This window comes from Coturnix japonica, chromosome 10 (genome assembly GCF_054131305.1).
Source record: "Coturnix japonica strain WE chromosome 10, WE-NBRP24, whole genome shotgun sequence".
Lineage (NCBI taxonomy): Eukaryota > Metazoa > Chordata > Aves > Galliformes > Phasianidae > Coturnix > Coturnix japonica.
In genome coordinates this window covers 1,616,993-1,638,258 of record NC_140672.1, presented here as the reverse complement: position 1 = coordinate 1,638,258, position 21,266 = coordinate 1,616,993, and the positions used below count along the sequence as shown (strand labels likewise).

At 40.0% G+C, this 21,266-nt stretch overlaps 2 protein-coding genes across 5 annotated transcripts; one reads left to right on the top strand and one right to left on the bottom strand.

Moving 5' to 3' along the window:
• Positions 1-1,029: 1,029 nt before the first annotated feature.
• Positions 1,030-21,146, top strand: LOC107323578 (uncharacterized). 4 transcript variants are annotated; one of them, XM_085510133.1, is made up of 8 exons: positions 1,030-1,203; positions 16,709-16,791; positions 17,135-17,278; positions 18,344-18,394; positions 19,173-19,520; positions 20,002-20,079; positions 20,508-20,652; positions 20,896-21,146. In XM_085510133.1, the coding sequence occupies exons 3-8, from the start codon at positions 17,267-17,269 to the stop codon at positions 20,973-20,975; spliced, it is 714 nt and encodes a 237-aa protein (XP_085366259.1). In that variant the 5' UTR covers positions 1,030-1,203; positions 16,709-16,791; positions 17,135-17,266; the 3' UTR covers positions 20,976-21,146. The 4 variants fall into 4 exon arrangements, with proteins under 4 accessions (XP_085366259.1, XP_015738323.1, XP_015738325.1 ...); XM_015882837.2 differs by having other exon boundaries at positions 1,049-1,203; positions 16,709-16,880; XM_085510134.1 differs by lacking the exon at positions 1,030-1,203 and adding an exon at positions 3,287-3,382.
• On the bottom strand, positions 9,226-11,674 carry GKN2 (gastrokine 2). The gene is made up of 5 exons (XM_015882847.3): positions 11,575-11,674; positions 10,931-11,062; positions 10,336-10,446; positions 9,959-10,112; positions 9,226-9,472 (listed from the first exon to the last, which is right to left on the bottom strand). Exons 2-5 carry the CDS (start codon positions 11,015-11,017, stop codon positions 9,384-9,386), a joined length of 441 nt encoding a protein of 146 aa, XP_015738333.2. The 5' UTR covers positions 11,018-11,062; positions 11,575-11,674; the 3' UTR covers positions 9,226-9,383.
• Positions 21,147-21,266: the final 120 nt, after the last annotated feature.

The window sequence follows — 21,266 nt, the reverse complement described above, 5'->3', positions numbered from 1 at the left end:
TTGTAGTGTAAGCTGTTCACCAGATTTGTTGCTATCTTGCAATCCCCTTTCCCTTAATGAGCTTTTTGTAAACATTCTGCGCTAGGACACAAGAAGATAGGACAAGTTTCTCCTTGGAGAGGAACTGCTCTTTCTTTCTGCCTCCTTCAGCGTGTGTGAACAATCCCATCCATGCAGATACAGAGGAAACGTAAATTCTATATAGCCTCTACTGGAATCTATGCATTTTGCACCAAGGGCAAGGAACAGTTCCTTTAGTGTGATCTGAACATTAGCACGGGTTGAGTGCTTGTGCTCAGTGCTGTGTGCCATACAAATGCTTCAAAACAGAAAGAGTAAAGCAAATCTTCTCTTCCTTTCATATCTTATATACTCAGCAGGTAAGAACTTGTAGTAATTCCTGATTTAGTTGTTGGAGTGTTCCCCTTTGCAAACACTAAAAGCTTTATCCAAAGAGCAAATCTAAACTGATCTGCTGATTTTTCCAAACCCTTCTTTTCCACTGTGGCTAAGCAAATCCAGTGATCTGTTGCCTCATCTCTGCAACTTTTTCCTTTACAGATACTTGATGTCTTCTTCAATATCCATCACATCTTTCTTCTTCAAGACCTATCACTCTCACAAGCAGCCACAGCTCCAGTTGACATAATTAGATTGATGCTCAATCAGTATCTCTGTGAAAATCGCACATGCTATTGACGTCACAGGCATCAACATGGCTTTTAACATTGTTTCATTCAACTTTTCCCCTTATAAATATGGGAATTTTATAAGAAAAGCAGAAAAATTTATCAAGATTACTACTGCACTACACTGGAAGGAGATATTTGAGCTTGGGAAAATAGATTTTTATGTCAGTGTGGATTTCATGGTTATCTGTACAAGCTTATCTATAAATTCTCCTTATCAAAGACTCATCTCTGAACATCGTGGTTTTCTGGAGCTAAGTTCAGAAAAAAATTTAGGGAAATTCTGGAGCTGAGGTCACTTGTGTTAACCTAATAAGAAAAACACAATCTTCTTGCTTGTGATTCATCACCTGACTATGCTGAGCCAAGGTCCTATGGTCACGGGAAGGGAAATTAACTATGAAAACTGTGAGAAAAGAGTAAGGGTGCACAGTCCTCACTCTTTTCTGCAGCACAATTACTGGCTCCTGTAAAGGAAGATCTTCCAGCTGACTTCTCATCAGCAAACGATCAGGTAGTAAATTTGCTGTAATACCTATAGAAATGGTTTCAAGAGGTCTTTTGTATGTTTAAATATTATTTTCAGAAGTGGCTTCTGTACATAAATGCATTTATTTTTTCCATGAAGAGTGTAAACATGCTGTAAGAGCTACTGCTTTTTGAAAGGGAACAGGTGCTGCATCTTCTCAGCACTTAGAGCCTTATCCGTAATGCTTGTTCATATCTGTTTTTTCTCCTGAGACAAGCATGAATAACAGCTTGAATGCAAAGGCAAAAGCATGCAGAGATATGCCTTTCAGAGCCTGTAGGCACTGGGATCTATAGCGTTGCATGGCTTGATTCTTAAGAAGTTTAGGGCTGAAAGCTTTGCATTTAAAAGCAGTTTTTGTTTATTTGTACCACTGATGTTTTTTAGCTCTCTCACACTGGTGAGGTTCAGGATTGTACCTGGCCATTAGAATCACAGAAACATTAAGGTTGGAAAAGATCCGTAAGATCATCTAGTTTAATCATCAACCCATCATTACCACATCCACCAACCCATCACCACCATGTCTACTAAACCATTAATTACTCATGGAGTCAACTTCTCCTCTCTCTTCTGTTAATCCTGATGAACAGTTCCAGAGCCAGAACGGTTTTTCAAGGTTTACTCCATTTTCCTACAGTTTAAAACTGTGGTGTATCTTTGGTTTAGTGGGTGACAAAACCAACCAGCATTACTTTAACTGCTCCAGCAGTGACATAAGCAATGCTGATGCTGCCTTGGAGCAGAGGTTGGGCTGCTGACCTCTCTAATCCCTGATAAGTCCAGACATTTTCTGTGAATCTGTGATGATCCTATATTATTAAGAGTAAATGGCTCATCAGGCAGACAGCGTTATTGAAAGGTTTCTTGGTCCTTATTCCTAGGAAATTTATGTTCATTTCCCCACTGAACTTGCACTTGCACATGGGAAAATGCAGCTAATGAAAACATAAGCCTCAGCAATGATCCCTACAGCATCAAGAACAGCACTCTGCACATGTAGGGCACCATTTGGAGTCATAGAATTATTAAGGTTAGAAAAAAACACTAAGATCTTGAAGTCCAACCCCAACAGATCCCTACTGTGCCCACTAACCATGTCACTCAGTGCCACATCTCCACAGTTCTGCAATATAACATCTCCAGGGACAGTGATTCTATCATCTTCCTGGGCAGCCTGTGCCAATGCATCATTGCTCTTTGGGCAAAGAAGTTTAGTCTAATACCCAACCTGAATCTTCCCTGCTGCAGCTTAAGGCCATTACTTCTTTTCTGATTGCTAGAAACTTGGGAAAAGAAGTCTACACCCATCTTACTACAACCTCCTTTCAGGTTTTACTCATGTATTGCTCTTCCTGTTGGAACTGGATTCTGGTGGAGGATTAGACACAGTTCATTCCTATGCCATGGTGAGAACCGAAGGGGAACATCAGCCCTGAGCACAGAGAGTGGTCTGAGCAGTTTGGGCAGGACCACAAGTGCGGCTGACATGGCCAAGGCTATGCAGCAACTCTTGGGAACAGTTCAGCTGTCGAAAGGGTCAGTCCTGAAGATTGCAGGGCTCCAAAATAGCCTCTAATCTTGGGTACCATGCAACTTCCTCCGAGCCAATGCTTCCACGGCTTCTTCTGTCAAGAGGCAGCAGAAGAGCACGGGTTTGAGCAGGAATGTGTGAAGCAAGGTTGGTGCTGAAAGGCCAGAAATTGAAGCAGGGCTCTACGAAGTGCCAAGGTCGACAGTCTACCATGAGTGAAAGGGTGTGATGCTCCTCTGGGAAAGAGGAAGTGAGGAGAAAGAATGTGAAGTGCTTTCAGAGCATCTTTGCCATTCCTTCAGCTGATTTTCAATATGGAAGCACACCTGCTCCAACCAATGCAGGCAGATAGCATTGGGATGTGGGATTTTTTCCAGGAGAGAGTGATTAACATTTGCTCACATGGGCTTTTGTGATGGAAATGGTTTCCCAGAGAACAAACAGAAAGCTTTCCAGTTAATTACCCATGTGTGATTTCTCCATGAGTAAACTCAGTCAGGTGGATTTGGGTTCAGTAATGCTTACTTTAAATTCTAATAAGACTTTAAAACCCATTTTTTAAAGACAAAGAAACAGAACAAACACTGGGCTCTCTACCGTTCCTGCAAGAGATCTGCACTATAGCACAAGGTAACCTTTGTTTATTTGCTGAAATCTTTGAGAAAATAAGTGTCAAGCCTGAGAATGTCTTCTATATGACACAGAGAGTTCTCATTCTCAGCCATGACTGCTTTTGTCCACAAGTAATTCATCATTAGTAAAAAGGAGAAAAAGGTATGTTTTAATGGAAAATCAAGAGTGTCTTTGGTGACGTTTTTCAGCCCTTAAAAACAGAGACAGACCTAAAAAAAAAAACGTGTATTTTTCCACTGCACCATGTTAAGAGGTATAACATATCTCTGTCACAGCACTTTTGATCAAATCTCAGCATTCATACTGAGCCAACAGTGAGATATCTTGTTCAGAATGGTCAGAATTCCTATGCGGCAAATCTTCAGCCTCTTCCAAAACCTGTATAAAGGCTGGGTTTGAGATTCAGAGCCTCTCTCTAATCAAGACACCATTAGACAAGAATGCCATTTGGGGGAAGTAGGAGAGTGATGCAAACTAATGAGCTCTAGCAATCATCCCAACATGTGATCTGAAATTTTCCAAAATACAGCCACGAAATTGTTACAAATATGCCCCACAATGGTTTCTGTCAGGAGATAGCTGTGGCATGAGGCAACTGTTGGACGTGATATGGGAGATAAAGAAGAGTGTGACACTGACAGTGTGATGAGCTTGCAATGGAATAACTAAAATTAGTTTCCATTCCTGCATCTGCCCAAGTCATTGCTGTATGCCTCGGTTCATGGCTGCTCTGGATTTCCTCTCCATAAATGGGCAGTTCCCAGCAGTGCTTTGTTCTGATTTCAGATGGCACTGGAAGTTGAAAAGATAGAACTTAAGGAAAGAGTGGGGAGAGAAAAGTGTGGCAATACGTTAAAACTGGAATGTTAGAAAAGGGAAGGGAAAAGGGAAGGAAAGAGGGAGGGCAAAAGGGAAGAGAAGGGAAGGGAAGAAGAAGAGAAGAATAGGAATAAGAATAGAAAGAAAATAGAAGAGAAGAAAAGAGAGGAGAGGAGAGGAGAGGAGAGGAGAGGAGAGGAGAGGAGAGGAGAGGAGAGGAGAGGAGAGGAGAGGAGAGGAGAGGAGAGGAGAGGAGAGGAGAGGAGAGGAGAGGAGAGGAGAGGAGAGGAGAGGAGAGGAGAGGAGAGGAGAGGAGAGGAGAGGAGAGGAGAGGAGAGGAGGAGTCCATCCCTGTGCACTACTGCAACCTGCTCTCAGCCATGGGTCATTGGCCATGCGGTGGGACGATAAACAGTGATAAGCAGAGATTCTTCAGCACAAAGCCTCAGCCACTGAAACAGAAAGATGACTGAAAATAGCTGGACATTGCTTTCTTGTCAGTGTCCTGTCAGTCACATTCACTGCGAGCACATGGCCTTGTTGTCCAAGCTCCTTATGTCTGGAAAAGCATTAATTTCCCAGTGTAACTTGGGAATTCTTCGTGTTTAATTCTGGTTCTGCACATTTCAGTATTTTATTTTAATCTTTTCTCAAAACATATTAACATGAGTGATCAAAGTTACATGAATTTGACTATTTCCAGCAGCACTATGCTCAACATTGGCTTATATTCCTTAAGAGATGGGAGGCATCTCAAGAAATTAATGGATTTGTTTTCTATCTGAGATCTTCACAATGAAAGTATATTGTAATGCTAATTAACAGGCATGTTAATTGAATTATTATTGAATAGCAGGACTTTTGCCTCTGCTGCTTTCTTATCACACTTAACAGTGCAGCTTAATAGAAAAGGGTCAAGAGAAAGTTTTAATTTCACATTGTTGAAATTCCTTCATCCAGTTATTTGGTGGAGTTTTGGATTCACGTGGCTGTTAAACTTTGGGCAACCCTCAGTGACACTGACAGAAGCAAAACTCCAGGACAAAACTCTGTTTTGGTGACAACTTTGATTAATAGCTCGAAAATGATTAAATTAACAACCTGACTACGAGGCAGAGCTGGAATATTTTCATGCTGTTGGCTGATATCTCAGCATGAAATGGCTCTTACAAAGCCAACTCTCTCACTTGTATTTCTCATTCAATTGAATACCAGATTTTGTCTTTTCTACCATGTTTCTGGTGTTTCCTCCCTCACATTTAAGATTGCAGCTTGGACTGCACATCTCCCAGTTTTTCTCAGAGTGCCTTGGCAGATAGGAGTGTCTTGTGAAGCGCGGATGGCAGCTTATCTCATTGAGAGCATGGAACAAGCCCCTCGCAGTCCCTGGTGTTAAAGGGCTCTGCTTATCAGGAATGAGTGGCAGAGTGCTCTGGCTCAGCTCTCAGTGCATTGCACCCAGGGATACCACTTAATGTGACACTATCAGACACCTCCCGGAGCTCTCGGGGCAAATTTCTCAATCAGGGAGTGTCCTTATGTGAAAACAGCCCCTTCTTCCTATGCGTGGGATGCAAAGGTTGGTGGCTACCACCATTAGGTCAGTGTATTTGTATGATACACCTGCTTCTCTATCCAACAAGCAATGGCTTCTATCCAACAAGCAAGGGGAATATAGAGGATGTGGGAGTTCTGGGGCTTCCCTCCTTACCTGTGGTCACGGTCAGGATGCTGTTGGTGTGATTAATCTTTCATTTGTTGCTGCCTTCCTTTTCTGAAACAGGAAGGATTCAATTTAAATGGTGTCAACCTTTACTACTTGTGTTTCTATAACGATTTGAAATCTGATTAATGAACCTCCTGCAGCTGTAGTGCTTTATTAAAAAAAGGAATATGCATACAGATATTAAAAAGAATTAATAACTAATATTATGAGATAGGAATTCATTTTTATTTTATTTCTGTGCTGTGATTTCCAACTCATTATTGTTTTCAATAGCCCAGTCAGATCAGGGTCTCAATAACAACCCTGGACTTCCACTGAAATACAAACAAAAAAAGCATAACAATTAAGATTGCTGTAACAATTTGCCATCTAGTGGCCAACCAAAATCACATTCAGCTGTTATCTCAAGAAGAAAGCAAGTGTGGACCATCAGGATTGGGCTACATGCCTTGGAGTATCTGCTATGGCCCACTAGCCAAGATATTTCCTTAAATGAAATGCAAAACCTTGCAAAACCAAGCTCACCTCCACTTTGGCCAATAATTTAAGATCTGAGTATGTAAAATCAGGCACCTTGATGCTGTGCATATGCATTATCTTTAGTGTGACAACTCCTCTTTTATTTTAGCATATGGATCTTGCTGTGTTGCTTTGTGGAGGGCTTTTTTTCCCCACTACCATGCATTGTTAGTACTAAAAGGGTAGGAAGACTCAGGAAAATGAGGGCAATCAGATGCATATCCTTGGCTTGCTGGCCCAGACAGCAAAATTCTTGTTTCAAGTAATGGGCTTAATTCTTCAGCCTGTATGACTTCAAGAGAATTCAGTTCTATAAAGCAAAATTTGCTGGTGTTGCTATTCCACTTTGTTCCTTGATGCAAAATGGAAGGTATTTTCTCATATATAGAATCATAGACTGTCCCAAGCTGAAAGGGACTCATTGCTCACACGAGTAGGAGTTTCTGGGTTAATCTCTGATTTTAAAATGGCCACAGATTGACCTTGGGAAGTAGTCTTGTGCACTACTTACAATGTGGAAGTTCTCTATTGAGTTCAGTGTTAAAAAGGCCACAATGTGCAGCGCAGGTGACCAGATAAACTGGTGTCCTTGGCAGTGAGGAACCAGAGATGCTTCCTGCCCACTGATATAAAGGATCAAGAAAGGTTAATTGCAGCAGACGTGGGGATGTGACTGGAATGTGTGCTAATTCTGCCATCCCCAAATGCTTCACGTATTTTAGCTGCCTGTCAGTGTGCATCCGATGATACCATTGCTTGGATTCCAGGCATGCTTTTGAAAACTTTTTTTGGCTTTTAAAAAGCTGGACGTGAATAATCAGGATCATTATTATATTTCAGCCTAGGATAAATGCTGTTTTAACACATGAATGCTGACAATGTGCGTGCGTGTGCAGACTCACACTCACCCAGGCATACTCCCAATGCATTTACTTCTACGTGTATTCTACACCTTATATAGAAAGGGACTATATGTAAAGCTAGCCAGATCTCCAGAATGCATATTACTTGGATGGAAAGCTCTTGAATAGATTTGATAACTTTTAAGATGGTAAGAATCACAGTAGTCTTCTTTAGGTTCCTTCCACCATACTCTTCTTTTCTAGTCTCCTACCAAAATCTCATTAGCATCTAAGCTTGTACACTGTCTCCCTTCCTCATTTTCATGGTAGATCATGGGTTCTAGTCCTGGTGGGATCACCAGAGCCCTTCACATGCCCTCATGCAGATATGCCAAATCTCAGCATTGTTTTCCAGTTATTTATCTTATGCTTAAGGCTAATCAGCCTCGTGCACAATCAACTCTGCCCATTAACCTTTGGCAGTAGCACTCTCCTTTATTGACTGTGAACGTAATTCTCTCCCATTGTTTCTGAGAGTGGTTGCTGGCTGTTCTCCACTTAGGAACTTCAATGGGTTCTGTGCTCTGTGAGTTCCTTTCATGGAAAGCAGTGGGAATTTTCCATCCATTCCAGATGGAGGTCTCAGAATTCACAATATTAAAGGATTCTTACCAGTAAATGACCCATATCTAACAAGCTGTGTGATAGCAGATGCTGCATAATACGTAGAATATATGCTTAATTTAAGTGGAAGTTTTAATTTTCCATCACATTACACATTCACTTCAGAACTTCTCTGCCTGTTTAAAGATTGAAGACAGCTTCAAACTACAGCACCTTAAAGCAACCAATGGACCATATATATCTCCAGTGACACTTCACCTCTTGTTGGTGCTTTTTACTCACTTTGTCTTTTGCTGTACTCTGGCAGTAACATCCATCACCTTGTAAAGCTGTGAAAACAGACTGATTATAGTATAAAATGGGTACACAGAACATATGGCAAATGGTGGCACAGCCAGCAGGAAACAGCACTGGCCAACTACAGTATCAAAAAGATATAGTATCAACGTTTTATTCTCATACATAGGTCCTTTTTTTCCTTCAGTAGTGGGTGTACATTTCTATTTGTCCAGCGGTTACAATTACCAAACTCTGAATGAGTTTCCTTTGCTCTGCAGCCATTTCTCGTATGATCTTGGAAATTGATGATATTTTAGTGGTGCCAGTAGGATTGCATTCAAGGTCTAAATTGCACAGGATAGGTTGTCTTTCACTTTCTCATCAGTAATATCAAGGCAACAGTTCAACTCCAAAGGGATACCTTGCCATTTGGCTACAGGGCTTCAATAAACTACAGATATTCAGCCTTTCACCCCAAAATACACACCAAGCACACATGTAATCTCAACCATTTGCTGAGATTCACAGGAAAAGCACACAGGCATCACCAGTGTTGCCTTGTCTTGTATTTTAATCAGCTCCAGAGATATCACAGAACCATGGAACCATGTCCCTCAGTACCACTTCTCCACAGTGCTGGAACACCTCCCTTGGGCTTTGTTTCAGATGCTTCTCTAGCAATAACGTTTAAATCAAATCCAATTAAAAATATTATGAAGCATTCCATTGACAATTGATAACATATATTTACTCCCTCCCTTTTTCTATCCATTTGTTTCCTCAGTCCCTCTCTCCTTCCCACTAGCAAACACATGTGAGTCAGCCCCTGAAGACTATGGGTGCTGGTGCCAATGGAAAGTTCTTCAATAGAAAACCCATTCTTTTTCTCCATTAGCACGAACCATTGCCTATGTCATGTCACAGACTAGGTGTGTACAAATGCACAACACAACTTTTCTGGAGGAAAACCTCTAGTAAGTCATAGTTTACTTCTGTTCCACTTTTGAATAAGGAAAGGAGACAAAGCATTTCAATTACTAAAGTATCTTTATTTGTAGAGCATATGTTTGTTGCTTTCAAAGCTTAGGACAGGTAAATTGATTTTGTTTTCTTCCAGTTTAAGAACATGTGTACCATTGGAGAAGCACATAGAGAAATGAGCCATTTCCATGTAGAAGGGCTGTCCAGATCAGTTGTTCTCTCTGAGTCTTTCACAGATATTAATGCCCAAAATGGATGGAATTCCTGCTCTGGCACAGCTGTTGTTATTAGTGAGTGCTAAAACAAAAAGAAGGAAACAAAGATATTTTCAGTGACAAGATTACTGTGCCCACTAAGGAAAAGTCCATTAAATACATAAATACAATCCCCAATCACGGCCTTGTTCAAGTGTCCTGCTGGTCTCAGTGGACACCATAGAAAATCTGTATGGTGTAACACAGAGAAGGGAAACATTTGTATGGCTTTAAATCACCTTTGGGCTCCTCATTTCCAGTCACAGTATGCAACAGGTAGAACTGTGGCACCACCATACCATTAGATACAACTGAGTCCTCTGTGACACTAGACAAACCACTTTGGAACAGCAGTACCAGATGGGAAAACATGCTTTACTAGATTTTCCCAAGCATTCTGGAGCCTTATTCTCCCAATTTTGCCAGGCAGTTTACTCCTCCTCTTTAAAATGGGACAATACATCCCTGCCTCTCAAAGCTGCCAGATGGATTTAGTTTTAAAGGACAGTGTTTCCTTTTTCCTACTTACGTGCACTCTTTGTAAGCTTGTAGAGAGGCAGACCCTTGCAGAGCTGCTCAATGGGTCTACCATAGCGAATCCACTCTCTGAGGCTCCCAAACATGGCATCTCCAGACTGAAACTGCACCCACATAACTCTTGGAGAATAGATTTTCTTCATAGTCTAAAGAGAAAAGAATACGTCATTACTAATGTAAATTCGGTTTCATGTGGCTGAGGTACATATTCTGTATGATGTTTCCTTGAAGTTCTGTTTTGTCAGATCTGTTCCACCATTGCTAACCACTAGAAGACACTCCTAAGAACAACAGCTCTTCTTAGTGCCCTGTAGCTTGCACACAGTAGACTTTTTTTGGCATATAGAATGAATTTCTCTACAAAATCACCTGTCTCTCAAAAGCCTGACGTCCAATCTCTTGCAGCTCAGGGATGGAAGCTTCATCGATCTTCATGATGAAGCAAGCATGTCGTGCAAACAGCCTTGTTGCAATATATCCCTGTGATAAGAAATGAAATAAAATCAAAAGGAATTCACTAAAAACAGTTACCACTAATGTGTGTTGATTCACCCTCCTCTTTAGGGCCATCTAGAAGAAACATATGGAGGTTACAATGGCTATTGTAGAATGACTTCTCATTTGCATTAGAGAGACTTTAATGTCTGTCTGTAAGCTTTGAGTGCTCTTTTCCCATGGATTTCTGCCCCACTTCCAATACAAAAGTGATGGCAGCCATTTCTTGACTCTCTTGCACTGAGGTCAGTGACATTCTTCTCACTTTCACAAATGACCACCATGTCATCACAAGTCTCATATAAATACACCATCATACGTGTGACAAAGAAATTGCAGAAGAGAAGTCTTCAAAGAAACTGTATTTCAGGGCAATTCATAATGAAAATACACCAATGTAATTTATCTGAATTTACAAACATCTTCATAGTGACTGTTAGATTCTAGGCAGATTCTTAGATTTACTTACGTGCTGGTAGTCAAAAATGGTGTCAGAGGAGTACATGCCAGATCGGACATGGACATCAGCATAGTTCTTCTTGTTGTCAATGGTCATAGAGCCGGTGACATACTCATTGTTAGGTGCCGGCAGGAGATAACTCTTGGGTAGAAAGCATAAAACCATTGTTCATTTGGTTTGCACTATTAAAGGCACAATATAAACCAAGAATACATGCCAACAGACATGACTACTTCATATAAACTTGAAATCCTTTAACAACTCTCTAGGAATCTCAGGAGGCATTCAAGGTGGGGACTAATTGTGATAGAGGTTGAGTCATAGTGAGAGGGGAGGGGACAAACCCACACCACAGCCCAAGGAGAATTATGTGGGGCATCCCACTTACTGTACATGGCAGCAGAGAAGGCTGCAAGAGTCTTCCAACTTTAGGCTGAGCCAAGGGGACCTATGTTGCCTGTATTTCTTGCTATTATACAGCTGTGCAGAGCTGCCTCTTTGACTTTTTGACATCTTTGGTTAAAGCTACCTATTCTGTGCTCGGCAATAAGCATCGTTTTAGTTTCTTCTGTTCTTCCTATTACATTCCTCCCTTCCCATCAGTCTAATGCATTTTAAAGTACATGCACCAATAGGCTTGCCAGTTTACTTACCTCCAAGGCAGAAGTTTGAGTCCAGGTGACTCCCAGCAAAAGAAGAATTGCAGCCTGTAATAAGAGGAATGAGCATTTCACCCAATAGAAACACCAGGTAGTGCCATACCAATGGACAAGGTGAGACAAAAAATTCAGCTCATAAACTGAAGTCAGCAGCTATACTGGCACTTTGAAATGCTACCCAATCCACAAGTGTGTGTTAGTTTAAAGCAATCACGTTCTGCATTGTAATATTACTGATATTAGCTTTCTTCTGCTTCTAATAGTAAAAATGCAGAACAACTGTGGCATTATTTGCATCCTTCAAATTTATATGATAGGTTACTTCTTAATTTGTCTCCACAATTAGAATTATTTAAGCATAATTAGATCCCCCTTATGAACTGTGATCAGGTTCTACATCATCTACTGAAATAATGTTCTCACTGACTTCAGGGAGCTTTCCCAATGAAGAACCCCCCAAAAAACCCAAGTACATAGACGCTATTAGTCCCACTACTTCACCACTGCTCAGGACATCTTCTTCTCTACATTTTAATTTTAAAACGAGCAATTTTTAATATAAATTGGGGGGAAAAAAATGTATATACTTACAATTGCCTTCATTTTTCTTGCAACAAGAGGCTGTGGAGGGTAGGAACTCAAGAAAACTCCAGAGACCTTCAACTTTTATATCATCCAGTAGGTGTGGGAAACACTTGACAGAACTGTTCATTGACCACAACAAGTCCATATTTACATGCCAGGGTATCTCATATCTGAAATTTTGGGCTGGCATAGATAACCAGATCTCGATATGTTAAAAGCAGTCAATACATCAGCTTTTGTGTAATTAATCACTCCCCAAATAGATATTGTTTACTGGTTTAAACTTCAGTGGAATTTCCACTCCTTCTACTCCATTTTTTTTTAATATTTAACAGGATATTGTCTAGAACAAAAGGACATCAAGAACAACTCTGCTATTCATTCATACAATATGCATTTTGTCTTCTGAAAAACAACTCCTAAAAGCCTGATAGACTTCAGAGAAATCCAGGGAAAAAAATTCCACCACCACTCACGCTTACGTGTCAGCTACTGAACAGACCAACTTTTCAGCCATTTCTTCCATCTAGTATATGCATGATATTTTCTAACAAAAAACATTGCTCATTTTTGATCAGACACCACTGTATGTACCAAATGCAATGAAATTAGTGACATGGTCAGGAGTAACAATTGTGCTTCACAGGCACAATTTGGTTTACTGATTTTCTCCTCAATACAACAAGGAGTAACATGAAATTTCAGAGTGGTTCACATATGACCACAAGAGAAGCAGGATGGAGATTCCTCCTTTAAAGTTACAGCTGCATCTCAAGTCAAAAGTCAATGACCATGGGACATCTCCATGAGTATTCTCCTGTGATTATGATCTTGCCTGAGCTCCTCATCTCATAGAATTATGGAATCATTAAGGTTGGAAGATCATCCAGTCCAGCTATCAACCCATGCTTGTGACCGCTCTACACTATGTCACTCAGTAACACATATAACCTTTTCTTAAAGATCTCCAGGAATGGTGACTCCATCACCTTCTTGGGTAATCTGTTCCAGGGCCCAACCACTCTTTCTGAGAGGAAATTTTCCCAATATTCAACCTGAACCTCTCTCAGGCTATTACTTAATGGACAAGAAGTCCATTACTTCTTGTCCTATAACTCCACATCATTCATTGCGCATACCTTGACCAATCACTTGTAACTTAAATGTCATAACTAAGTCCTATTCCTTTCTCACAAAATGAGAATCCAGCTCAAGAGCCAGCAAATTGCTGCCATCTTAGTTACAGAACCAGAGAATGGTTGAGACTGGAAGGGATCTTTGCAGGCCATCTGCTTTCATCCACCTGCTCCAGCAGGGTCACCAGAGCTGGTGCCCAGGATCACATCCATTTGGCTTTAAAGATTTCCAACAAGGAGACTCCAGCACATCTCTGGGCAGCCTGTGCCAGCTCACTGCAACCCACAGAGCACAGAGGTGCTTTCTAATGCTTAGATGAGACCTTTTGTTTTCCAGGTTGTGCTATTTGTCTCTTGTCTGGGCACTTAGCACAACGGGAAGGAGCCTCATTCTGCCTTCTTTGCATCCTCCATTTAAGTATTTATATACTTTGTTGAACTGTCCATTAAGCCTTCTAATTTCTAGGCTAAACACTGCCAGCTATTTCATATGAGAGATGCTCCATGCCCTTCAGCATCTTTGTGGCCCTACACTGGAATATCTTCAGTACATCCAGGTCTCTCTTGTACTGTGAGGCCTAGAACTGTACCATCATCCATGTCATTAGTGAAGATATTGAACAGTCATTAATCAACTGAAGAAAAGGTGAAAGAGGTCATCCAGGCCTACAAACAAGACTCAATATAAAAGTAAATTGCATGCATTTGCCTTACACCACACAACCCTACATGGACAATGTTATCTCCAGCATAACAAAGCTGTGCTGCTAAGCAATATATCAGAACATAAATACAAACACGCATGAAATTGTGACAAGCATGGTTAGATTAGTTTCAATTAGATTAGATTGAAGTTGCCCTCCTGTTGAAAGCTGGTCCTGCCCCTTCTTTTCAAATGGTTATTTGCTTGCAAGATTACAACCTTTCACAGCAGGATTCATGAACAAGCCCAAATGAAAAGCTTTAAAAGTTTTACAGCCAATGTTAAATAAAATTTCCAGCATTCATTATGTCTTTATATGTTAGTTTCTTTTGAGAAACTACCATGGCATTGAAGCATGAGCTTCTGGTCTCTTAAGCCACACGTGAGTATGGGTTAATCAGCAGTATTTAGTGAAGGAGACGTACAACAGTGGCCTTGTTCTCAAGATTTCCAACATATGTTGAAAGAGGTGAATTCTGCTGATCCATCCAGATGAGGCCAAAAATAAAAGGTTTCTTTCTAAAAAACCATTTGACTAATTAACCTCATTGCAAGGGAGAACATACTTCTAGCTGGCTCATGTCTGTAACTTGAAATCCCAGTAAAATATCTGAAATTATCATAGAATCGTAGAATGGTTGGAGTAGATGATCTTAGAAGTTTTTCCGACCCTAATGATTCTATGATTCTTAATGATTCTATGCAGTCAGCTGTTACTCTTGCAGTCAGATTGGTTCTTTCAGCACAGAGAAACTTATTCAGAAAAAGGAATGTAATCCTACAGCACAGAAATGTATATTATTGTAAGAAACTAATTTCTCAGCTCACTTCATAAGGCCAAGTATTTTAAAACACATTCTAATTTAATTCAGTAAAATATTATTAAGTTACAGAATCACTCCAAGTCTGTGTCATGAAAGCTACAAGAAGAATCTGACACATTATTTGACACCACCATCCAGTAAAAATCGTTTCAACAAACAAACCTTGACTATCATATGAAAAGAATACTTGTATAACTTCGGTTCATGTCTGATAATCAAACAGGAATTTCAACATACAAGGGAGAGAGATTTAATCAAGTTAATGTGGAAATAATACTATCAAAACAATCTTTCTTGGTGACTAATGCTTTTTTTCATGTTCTTTTGATAAATATTTGCTTTATCAGGGAGTGAGTAGGTAGTGGGAGGAAAGTAAAGAATGAAGCAACGCCTCAAAGAGCAACAAAATTCTCTATGCTTATGTTTGCATACAGCTGGGCACGCCAGACATGGGATCAAAATGGGGTGACATAGTCTAGAAAAATCCATGTTGTCTGTGGATGGGACAAGCAGAATTTGTCACATTCAGTAGTTAAAAAAACAAGTAAATCCACCAATAATTTCTGTAGTTTTTATTATTTTATACAATAAGGTATGAAAGAAAACCCTTCACATGAAAGTGTAAGTCTAAGGTTAAACAGTCTTCAGCCATGGGAGTTTGCTGCACAGTAGTACGAGAACTTAGTACAGAAGCAAAGATTGCTTTGATCAGAGCTTTAAAATCAGACAGAGAGATACAGAAAGCTTGTGTTGGAAAAAGAACAAGATCTCATACTGTAAATGCATCCTCTCCCTGCCCTTATTCCTGGCTTCTAATACTGTAATTAGTTCCATCAGCGATTATTAATTTCAAATGCTCTAATGGTGTGTTAGCCATGCAAAGTGCTTCAGTAATCAAAAGCTGATGGAAGATTTGGAGATTCAGGCTTCCAAGTGTGATGCATCATCATAATGGCCAAACTGGCGATGGCTATTAGAACGAATGGACCAAACAGTGTTCCAACTCATTAGTAATGACACCATGGGGACAAGCATTACAGAGTTCAGCTTCTCAAAGCATTTCTTGGGAACAAGTGAAGAATTAAATTTCCTATGAGAGGATTTTGTGACATTCAGAATAAACTCCTGTATATTTTGGATCTTTGAGGCTAAGAACATGCAGGTCTCTGTTCAGCATCCACAAATCAGATCAACTGGAAGAAGGAAATCCTTGTGCTTAGTAATGTGTTACTTTCATTCAGTGCACTGTACACCTCATGCAAATTGCAAAATGGGTGAAAAACTGAGGAAAAAGCAGTTCTTTCACCCACAGTGCAGCAGTTCAAGAAGACATCCATTACTAAGCAAATGGATACACTGGTATAAATGAGAATTAGGCCTCATCTTAATTAAAGTCAGATTCCCCAACCTTTTCAATTGCAATTAGTCAGCAACAGACAGCATTGGATAATTTAGTTCAGAGACATTAGCTCATATCAGAATTCCCATCATGCCATTCCAGAAGTGCAAAGGAAACAGCGTGCCAACCCATGCTAACTACTGCAAGGTGCAGAACTGATGTACTGATAGAGCTGCTGTTAAAGAAGTGCTTTTCAAGTAGTTAAATGAGCACCTTTTAAACTGCTTCTTCTTTAACGAGCAGAGCTAAGAAACAAATCCAGATCATCTGGGGACATGTAGGTATGATGACCTTATAGATGATCTTCAAAGGTCCATTCCAAATCAACTTTCTACATAGGAATTGGTATAAAATGCCTGTTGTTATTGCTCCCACCTTACTCATATATTATAATTTCAAGCTGATGGTCCCATTCTTGAATAGACTTTTATTCTGTGATCAGTATTTTTGTAATTAGTAATTAATTAATACTTTTGTGCAGAGGTGAAGACGCAGAGGCCAGATCTCAAGGATAGAAAGCAGATCCTCGGGGACAAAACAGCGCTAAAGAGTTCAGGACAGAAGGCAAGAAAAGGACTCAATAATTTCTATTATATAGATTCAACCTCATCATTCCCGCGGTTACCAATTAACAACTTTTAACAACAGAGATGGTAATATTGCTATTTTTAATATGTTATGAGCTAAGAATAAAAAAATTAGGCTGAGTTCTTCAGCACACAAAGTACAACTACAAATTTTGTTAGGTATCCATTTTCTGGTTCTGATTTATTATTTTTCCCTCCTTTTAGAAGCAACAGTTGGATTCTTTCATCTTACCATTACAAGAATTCTTTAATCTTTCTATATGTAGTGAATTTGATTAGGTTTGTATCAAAAGCCTACTCTTATCAGACTGCTTCCACAGGAAACTCGTCATGATTCTGTGAACAGAGGACACCTGCCAAGAAGGTAAACCCATTTTACTTTGGGATATTACTCTATAAGAAGTAAGAGTACACATCAATTACCAGCAGAACCTGCCTCATCTACCATCAAAATGAAGTTCCCTGTGAGTACATATATCACTTTCTCATAAAACTGCTTCTGTTTGAGAGTTTTTAAATTATTTTGAGTCTTTCTTGGCACCTATAGAACTATCACTGAATTATGTCGGGTTTACAGAGCAAAAAGGCCAAATGGGTTGTGACTTCATGGGTGAAATTTTGTTTTTGGCAGTGACCTCATTCCATAAGCTTAGCCAAACAAGTGCTCTGTTTCAAGGGTGAGATGCACACGTAAAATCTAGGAAGGGCAATATTGTCTCATTTGTAACTCTTAGATGCAAGTCAGTGATCTTACTGAGTTATATGAAGTTAATTTACAGCTGTCTGTCGAGAGCATAAGAGAAGAACTGTGAGCTGCAGGGACTCAAGTGCATGTATGAGAGTGCAAAGGGCAGTGCTATTCACAGCGATCTGAAACTGCTGCAGAATAGCTTCCAAAATGTTAAAAACTCTGAGTTACACTTGGATCTTACTGTTAAAAATTCTCTTTTGAAATCTATGAGATTTGTGATGGGTTCAGTATTTGAGGGCTCATCTGCAAGACAACAATTGTCCACAATGGTTATTGTTACCGAGGTATTTACTTTTTGTACAGAAATAAACTGCCTACCCTCCTCAGCTTTGTATTTGGATGGATGAGAACTGTTATGAGGACTTTCAAGTCCCATTTCTGCTGTGTTCCAAGGACACAGCTGTGCTGCACACTCATATTCCAACCCTTTGCAATGGGTACACAAGGATGCTTGCTCTGAAAATCAGAAAGCTCAGCAAAAAGCTCACTCTTAAGAAGAAATACTTCACAGCTTTTTCCAAGAGTGTACGGAGCCGAGGCTGGATATATTTTAAAAAATCCACTGTGTTAAATGAACTTTTTAACCTGAACAAAATATAATTGTAAAGTTAAGAGCAATATACGAACCGATTATCTGATTTATCTGCATATTTATGTACTCATCAGATAAACTCCAGGAAAATGCTGAGCATGAAGTTAAGCAAGAAGTAAAGCTTGTTTTAAGGCAGCAAATAACTTGATGCAAGTTGGGCATATGTTAAAGTATTGTTCATTTCAGATATTGTTTGGTCTCCTTGGAGTTCTCCTGGCTCCAGCCCTTGCCGAGGAGGTAAGTATAGCGCCCTGATGCACTGCTTCCATAAGAGCTGATGGGTTTTAGCTGTGGCAACTGAAAAATATACTCCTGAAAATGAAGGTATGTTCTGAAATCTGACACTTAGCACAAAAGTGCCTTTTATTACACTGGAGAAAATATCAAAGTGGTAGATGGATCAGGAGAAAATGTCAGTTGCTAGATATGAAATCATCAACAAATTCTGACTTTCAGATTAGCATAAATACTGTTCCGTATTTAGGAACATACTACAGTAGCATGAAGGATTTGATTGGAAAATACAGTGAAATATGGTAAATTATTGCAAATTCCTCTCATGGAAAGGAAGGGCAATAAGGAACTATTTTCTTTTTCCTACTTCTTTTTTGTTTCTTCCAAGTTGAGCTTTGAATATCAAGTTTAGCTTTTAACTATAAAGGAAATCACCCAGTGTTTAAATGTTTTCTTCCCAACTTTTCCACCCTGTGTGATCCTCTATAAAGGGGGACAGGGAGGAAGGGTTGGAACAGTAATGTTAAAGCCTGCCTGTCTTCAGAGAGTGGATGCCATTAGATGTACATAGAAAACAGGACTTGCTAAAGTCTGAATGTAAAGACTGGTGCAGAAGTGCCAAGGCCTTTGCAGAGCTGAGGCTGGAATTTATCTCCTTTTTATTCTGGCCTTTAGGAGTAATTATTTTCCAAAGTATGGTTACCAGAACAAGAATGTGAAACACCTCTGGGAATCTCCAAACCTAAATCCTTGATATCTTTAATCTTTTTTCAACAACCAGAACCACGGGAGGGCCAGCGGTGAACGTCCACACCTTCCACCCCATGAAGAAGGTCCACGCCTTCCACCCCATGAAGAAGGTCCACGCCATCCACCCCTTGGCGAAAGTCCACACATTTCAATCCATGCTGAAAATCCACCCCATTTTGAAGTTCCACACCCACCACTCCGTGATGAAAGTCCACGCCATCCACCCGCTGGCGAACATCCACACTATTTATTCCTCACTAGAGTCCACCATGAAAATCGACCCCGTCATCCACGCTATCGTTTAGTCGGTACCCATGGGTTTGCCATCAGGCCACCTGTGCACACTGGTAACTGGAAAACCGTCTGGGATGCCAGGACTGTAAGTGGCTGCCCCCGTGGCTCAAGTAACTTTTTGGCTTCTACTGCGAAAGGTCACAGTGCAAGCTGATAAAGGGTAGACACTGGTGTTACTTGGTTGGTCTCTTCTTGATTAAGCTGTGAGATGGTTGATGTAAGAACAAGCAGTCCAAGACAATCTGTTGGGGAAAACCAACCAAATCTCATTTAACCATTCTATAATTTGTGATGTTCTGAATTTCACGTGGCCTAAATAATATAACACCACATACACGTGACATTACCAATTAAGGCAATTTATTTTACCTTTTGTCAGAGACCATCATTAACCACCATCATTTACCTAGGCAATATAATTGATGAACATTTTCCTTCCCTATGATTAACCGTACTATATAAAACCTTTGATTGTGTGGGTTTTTGTTTGCTTGTTGTTTTTTAATAGTCTTTCTGTTGGTTTTAACTTTGTTGGTTTTTTTGTTTGTTTGTTTGTTTTTAAATAGGGCTTCATGGCAACCAAGGTACTGGGAAAAAACACCTGCATCATAAGCAAAGCTGGCACAGGATTTAATGGATTTGAGGTATGCTGGTGAATGAAAGTGCTGAGAAAGTTAACCAACTGGGAATGATCACTTCTGGGGAATGGTTTTTTAGGCACCATGGGGATGGGTGGACAATTGGATTTGATGATCTTAGAGGTCTTTTCCTACCATAATGATTCTATGATTCCATGGCAGGGTTGGGTGGATGGTTGGACAAGATGACCTTTGCAGACTTCTCCAGCCTTCATGGCTCTCTGACTTTATTATTCCATATCAGTATAAATGAGAAGAGTTTCCTAAAGTGAAGCTTCTCAGTAGGGCTGAGTTGCTCTAAATACCTCAAAAGCTGCACCAAGTTAAATAAATTGAAGTTGAAAGCTCCTGTATTATGAAAACATGGATTTGGGCTTCCAATTTTATTTTATTGTCCTAAATGCTGTATTCTGGCTTTATGTCTTTGATACTAGGGAGCTAGTTCCTCTGGGTTCCTTCCACCCATAGAGCATCGTTACGTGATCTCAAATGACAGACTCCTAAACCTGTACCCATATGGACCACGCATTCAAAGGCTGTGCAAAGGAGTTCCCACTTACTTTGCTTACCCATCTCCTGGTGAGTATAATGGTAACCAGCATTTTGCATGCCAAAATGAGCATTAATAAGACTTCTGCCTAAGGCGATTGCACTCGCAGTTGCTTGTAGCATACATCTAGAAAGATGCAACTCAATTTTTAAATTGGGATTTTGCTGAGTTCATCATTTCTGGTGGTGAAACGTAATTATAGAAAAGTGTCACCTACGTTGTTCTTCTGTTTCCTTAATTCAAATTTAATCAGATTTTCTCTTTTCTTATAGGATCAAACTTCTCAGAGGATGATGCCTCATGCATCACAAATATGTTCAACAATATGAAGTTCATTTACTGCAATTTATAAACTTCTCCTGATGAAATTTTGAGGAAGAAAATAAACAGATCTGTGTACCCATGAAGAAGCCTTTTTTCCTTGATGATCTTATCTCGATCACAGTGTCAATCATGTATCTGCCTTCTCTTCTGCTCTTTGTGGACCATATTTTCTTTCATTAAAATGCATCATCAGCCTCCACTGGTCTGTGTTTTTCTTGACCCTTTTAAAAAGCAGAAGCAGCACCAAAGCCAAGTTGCTAAACTGTAATCCCTAAAGGTTTCAGTTTTTGGCATCTAAATCTGATCTTGTAGTATTTCC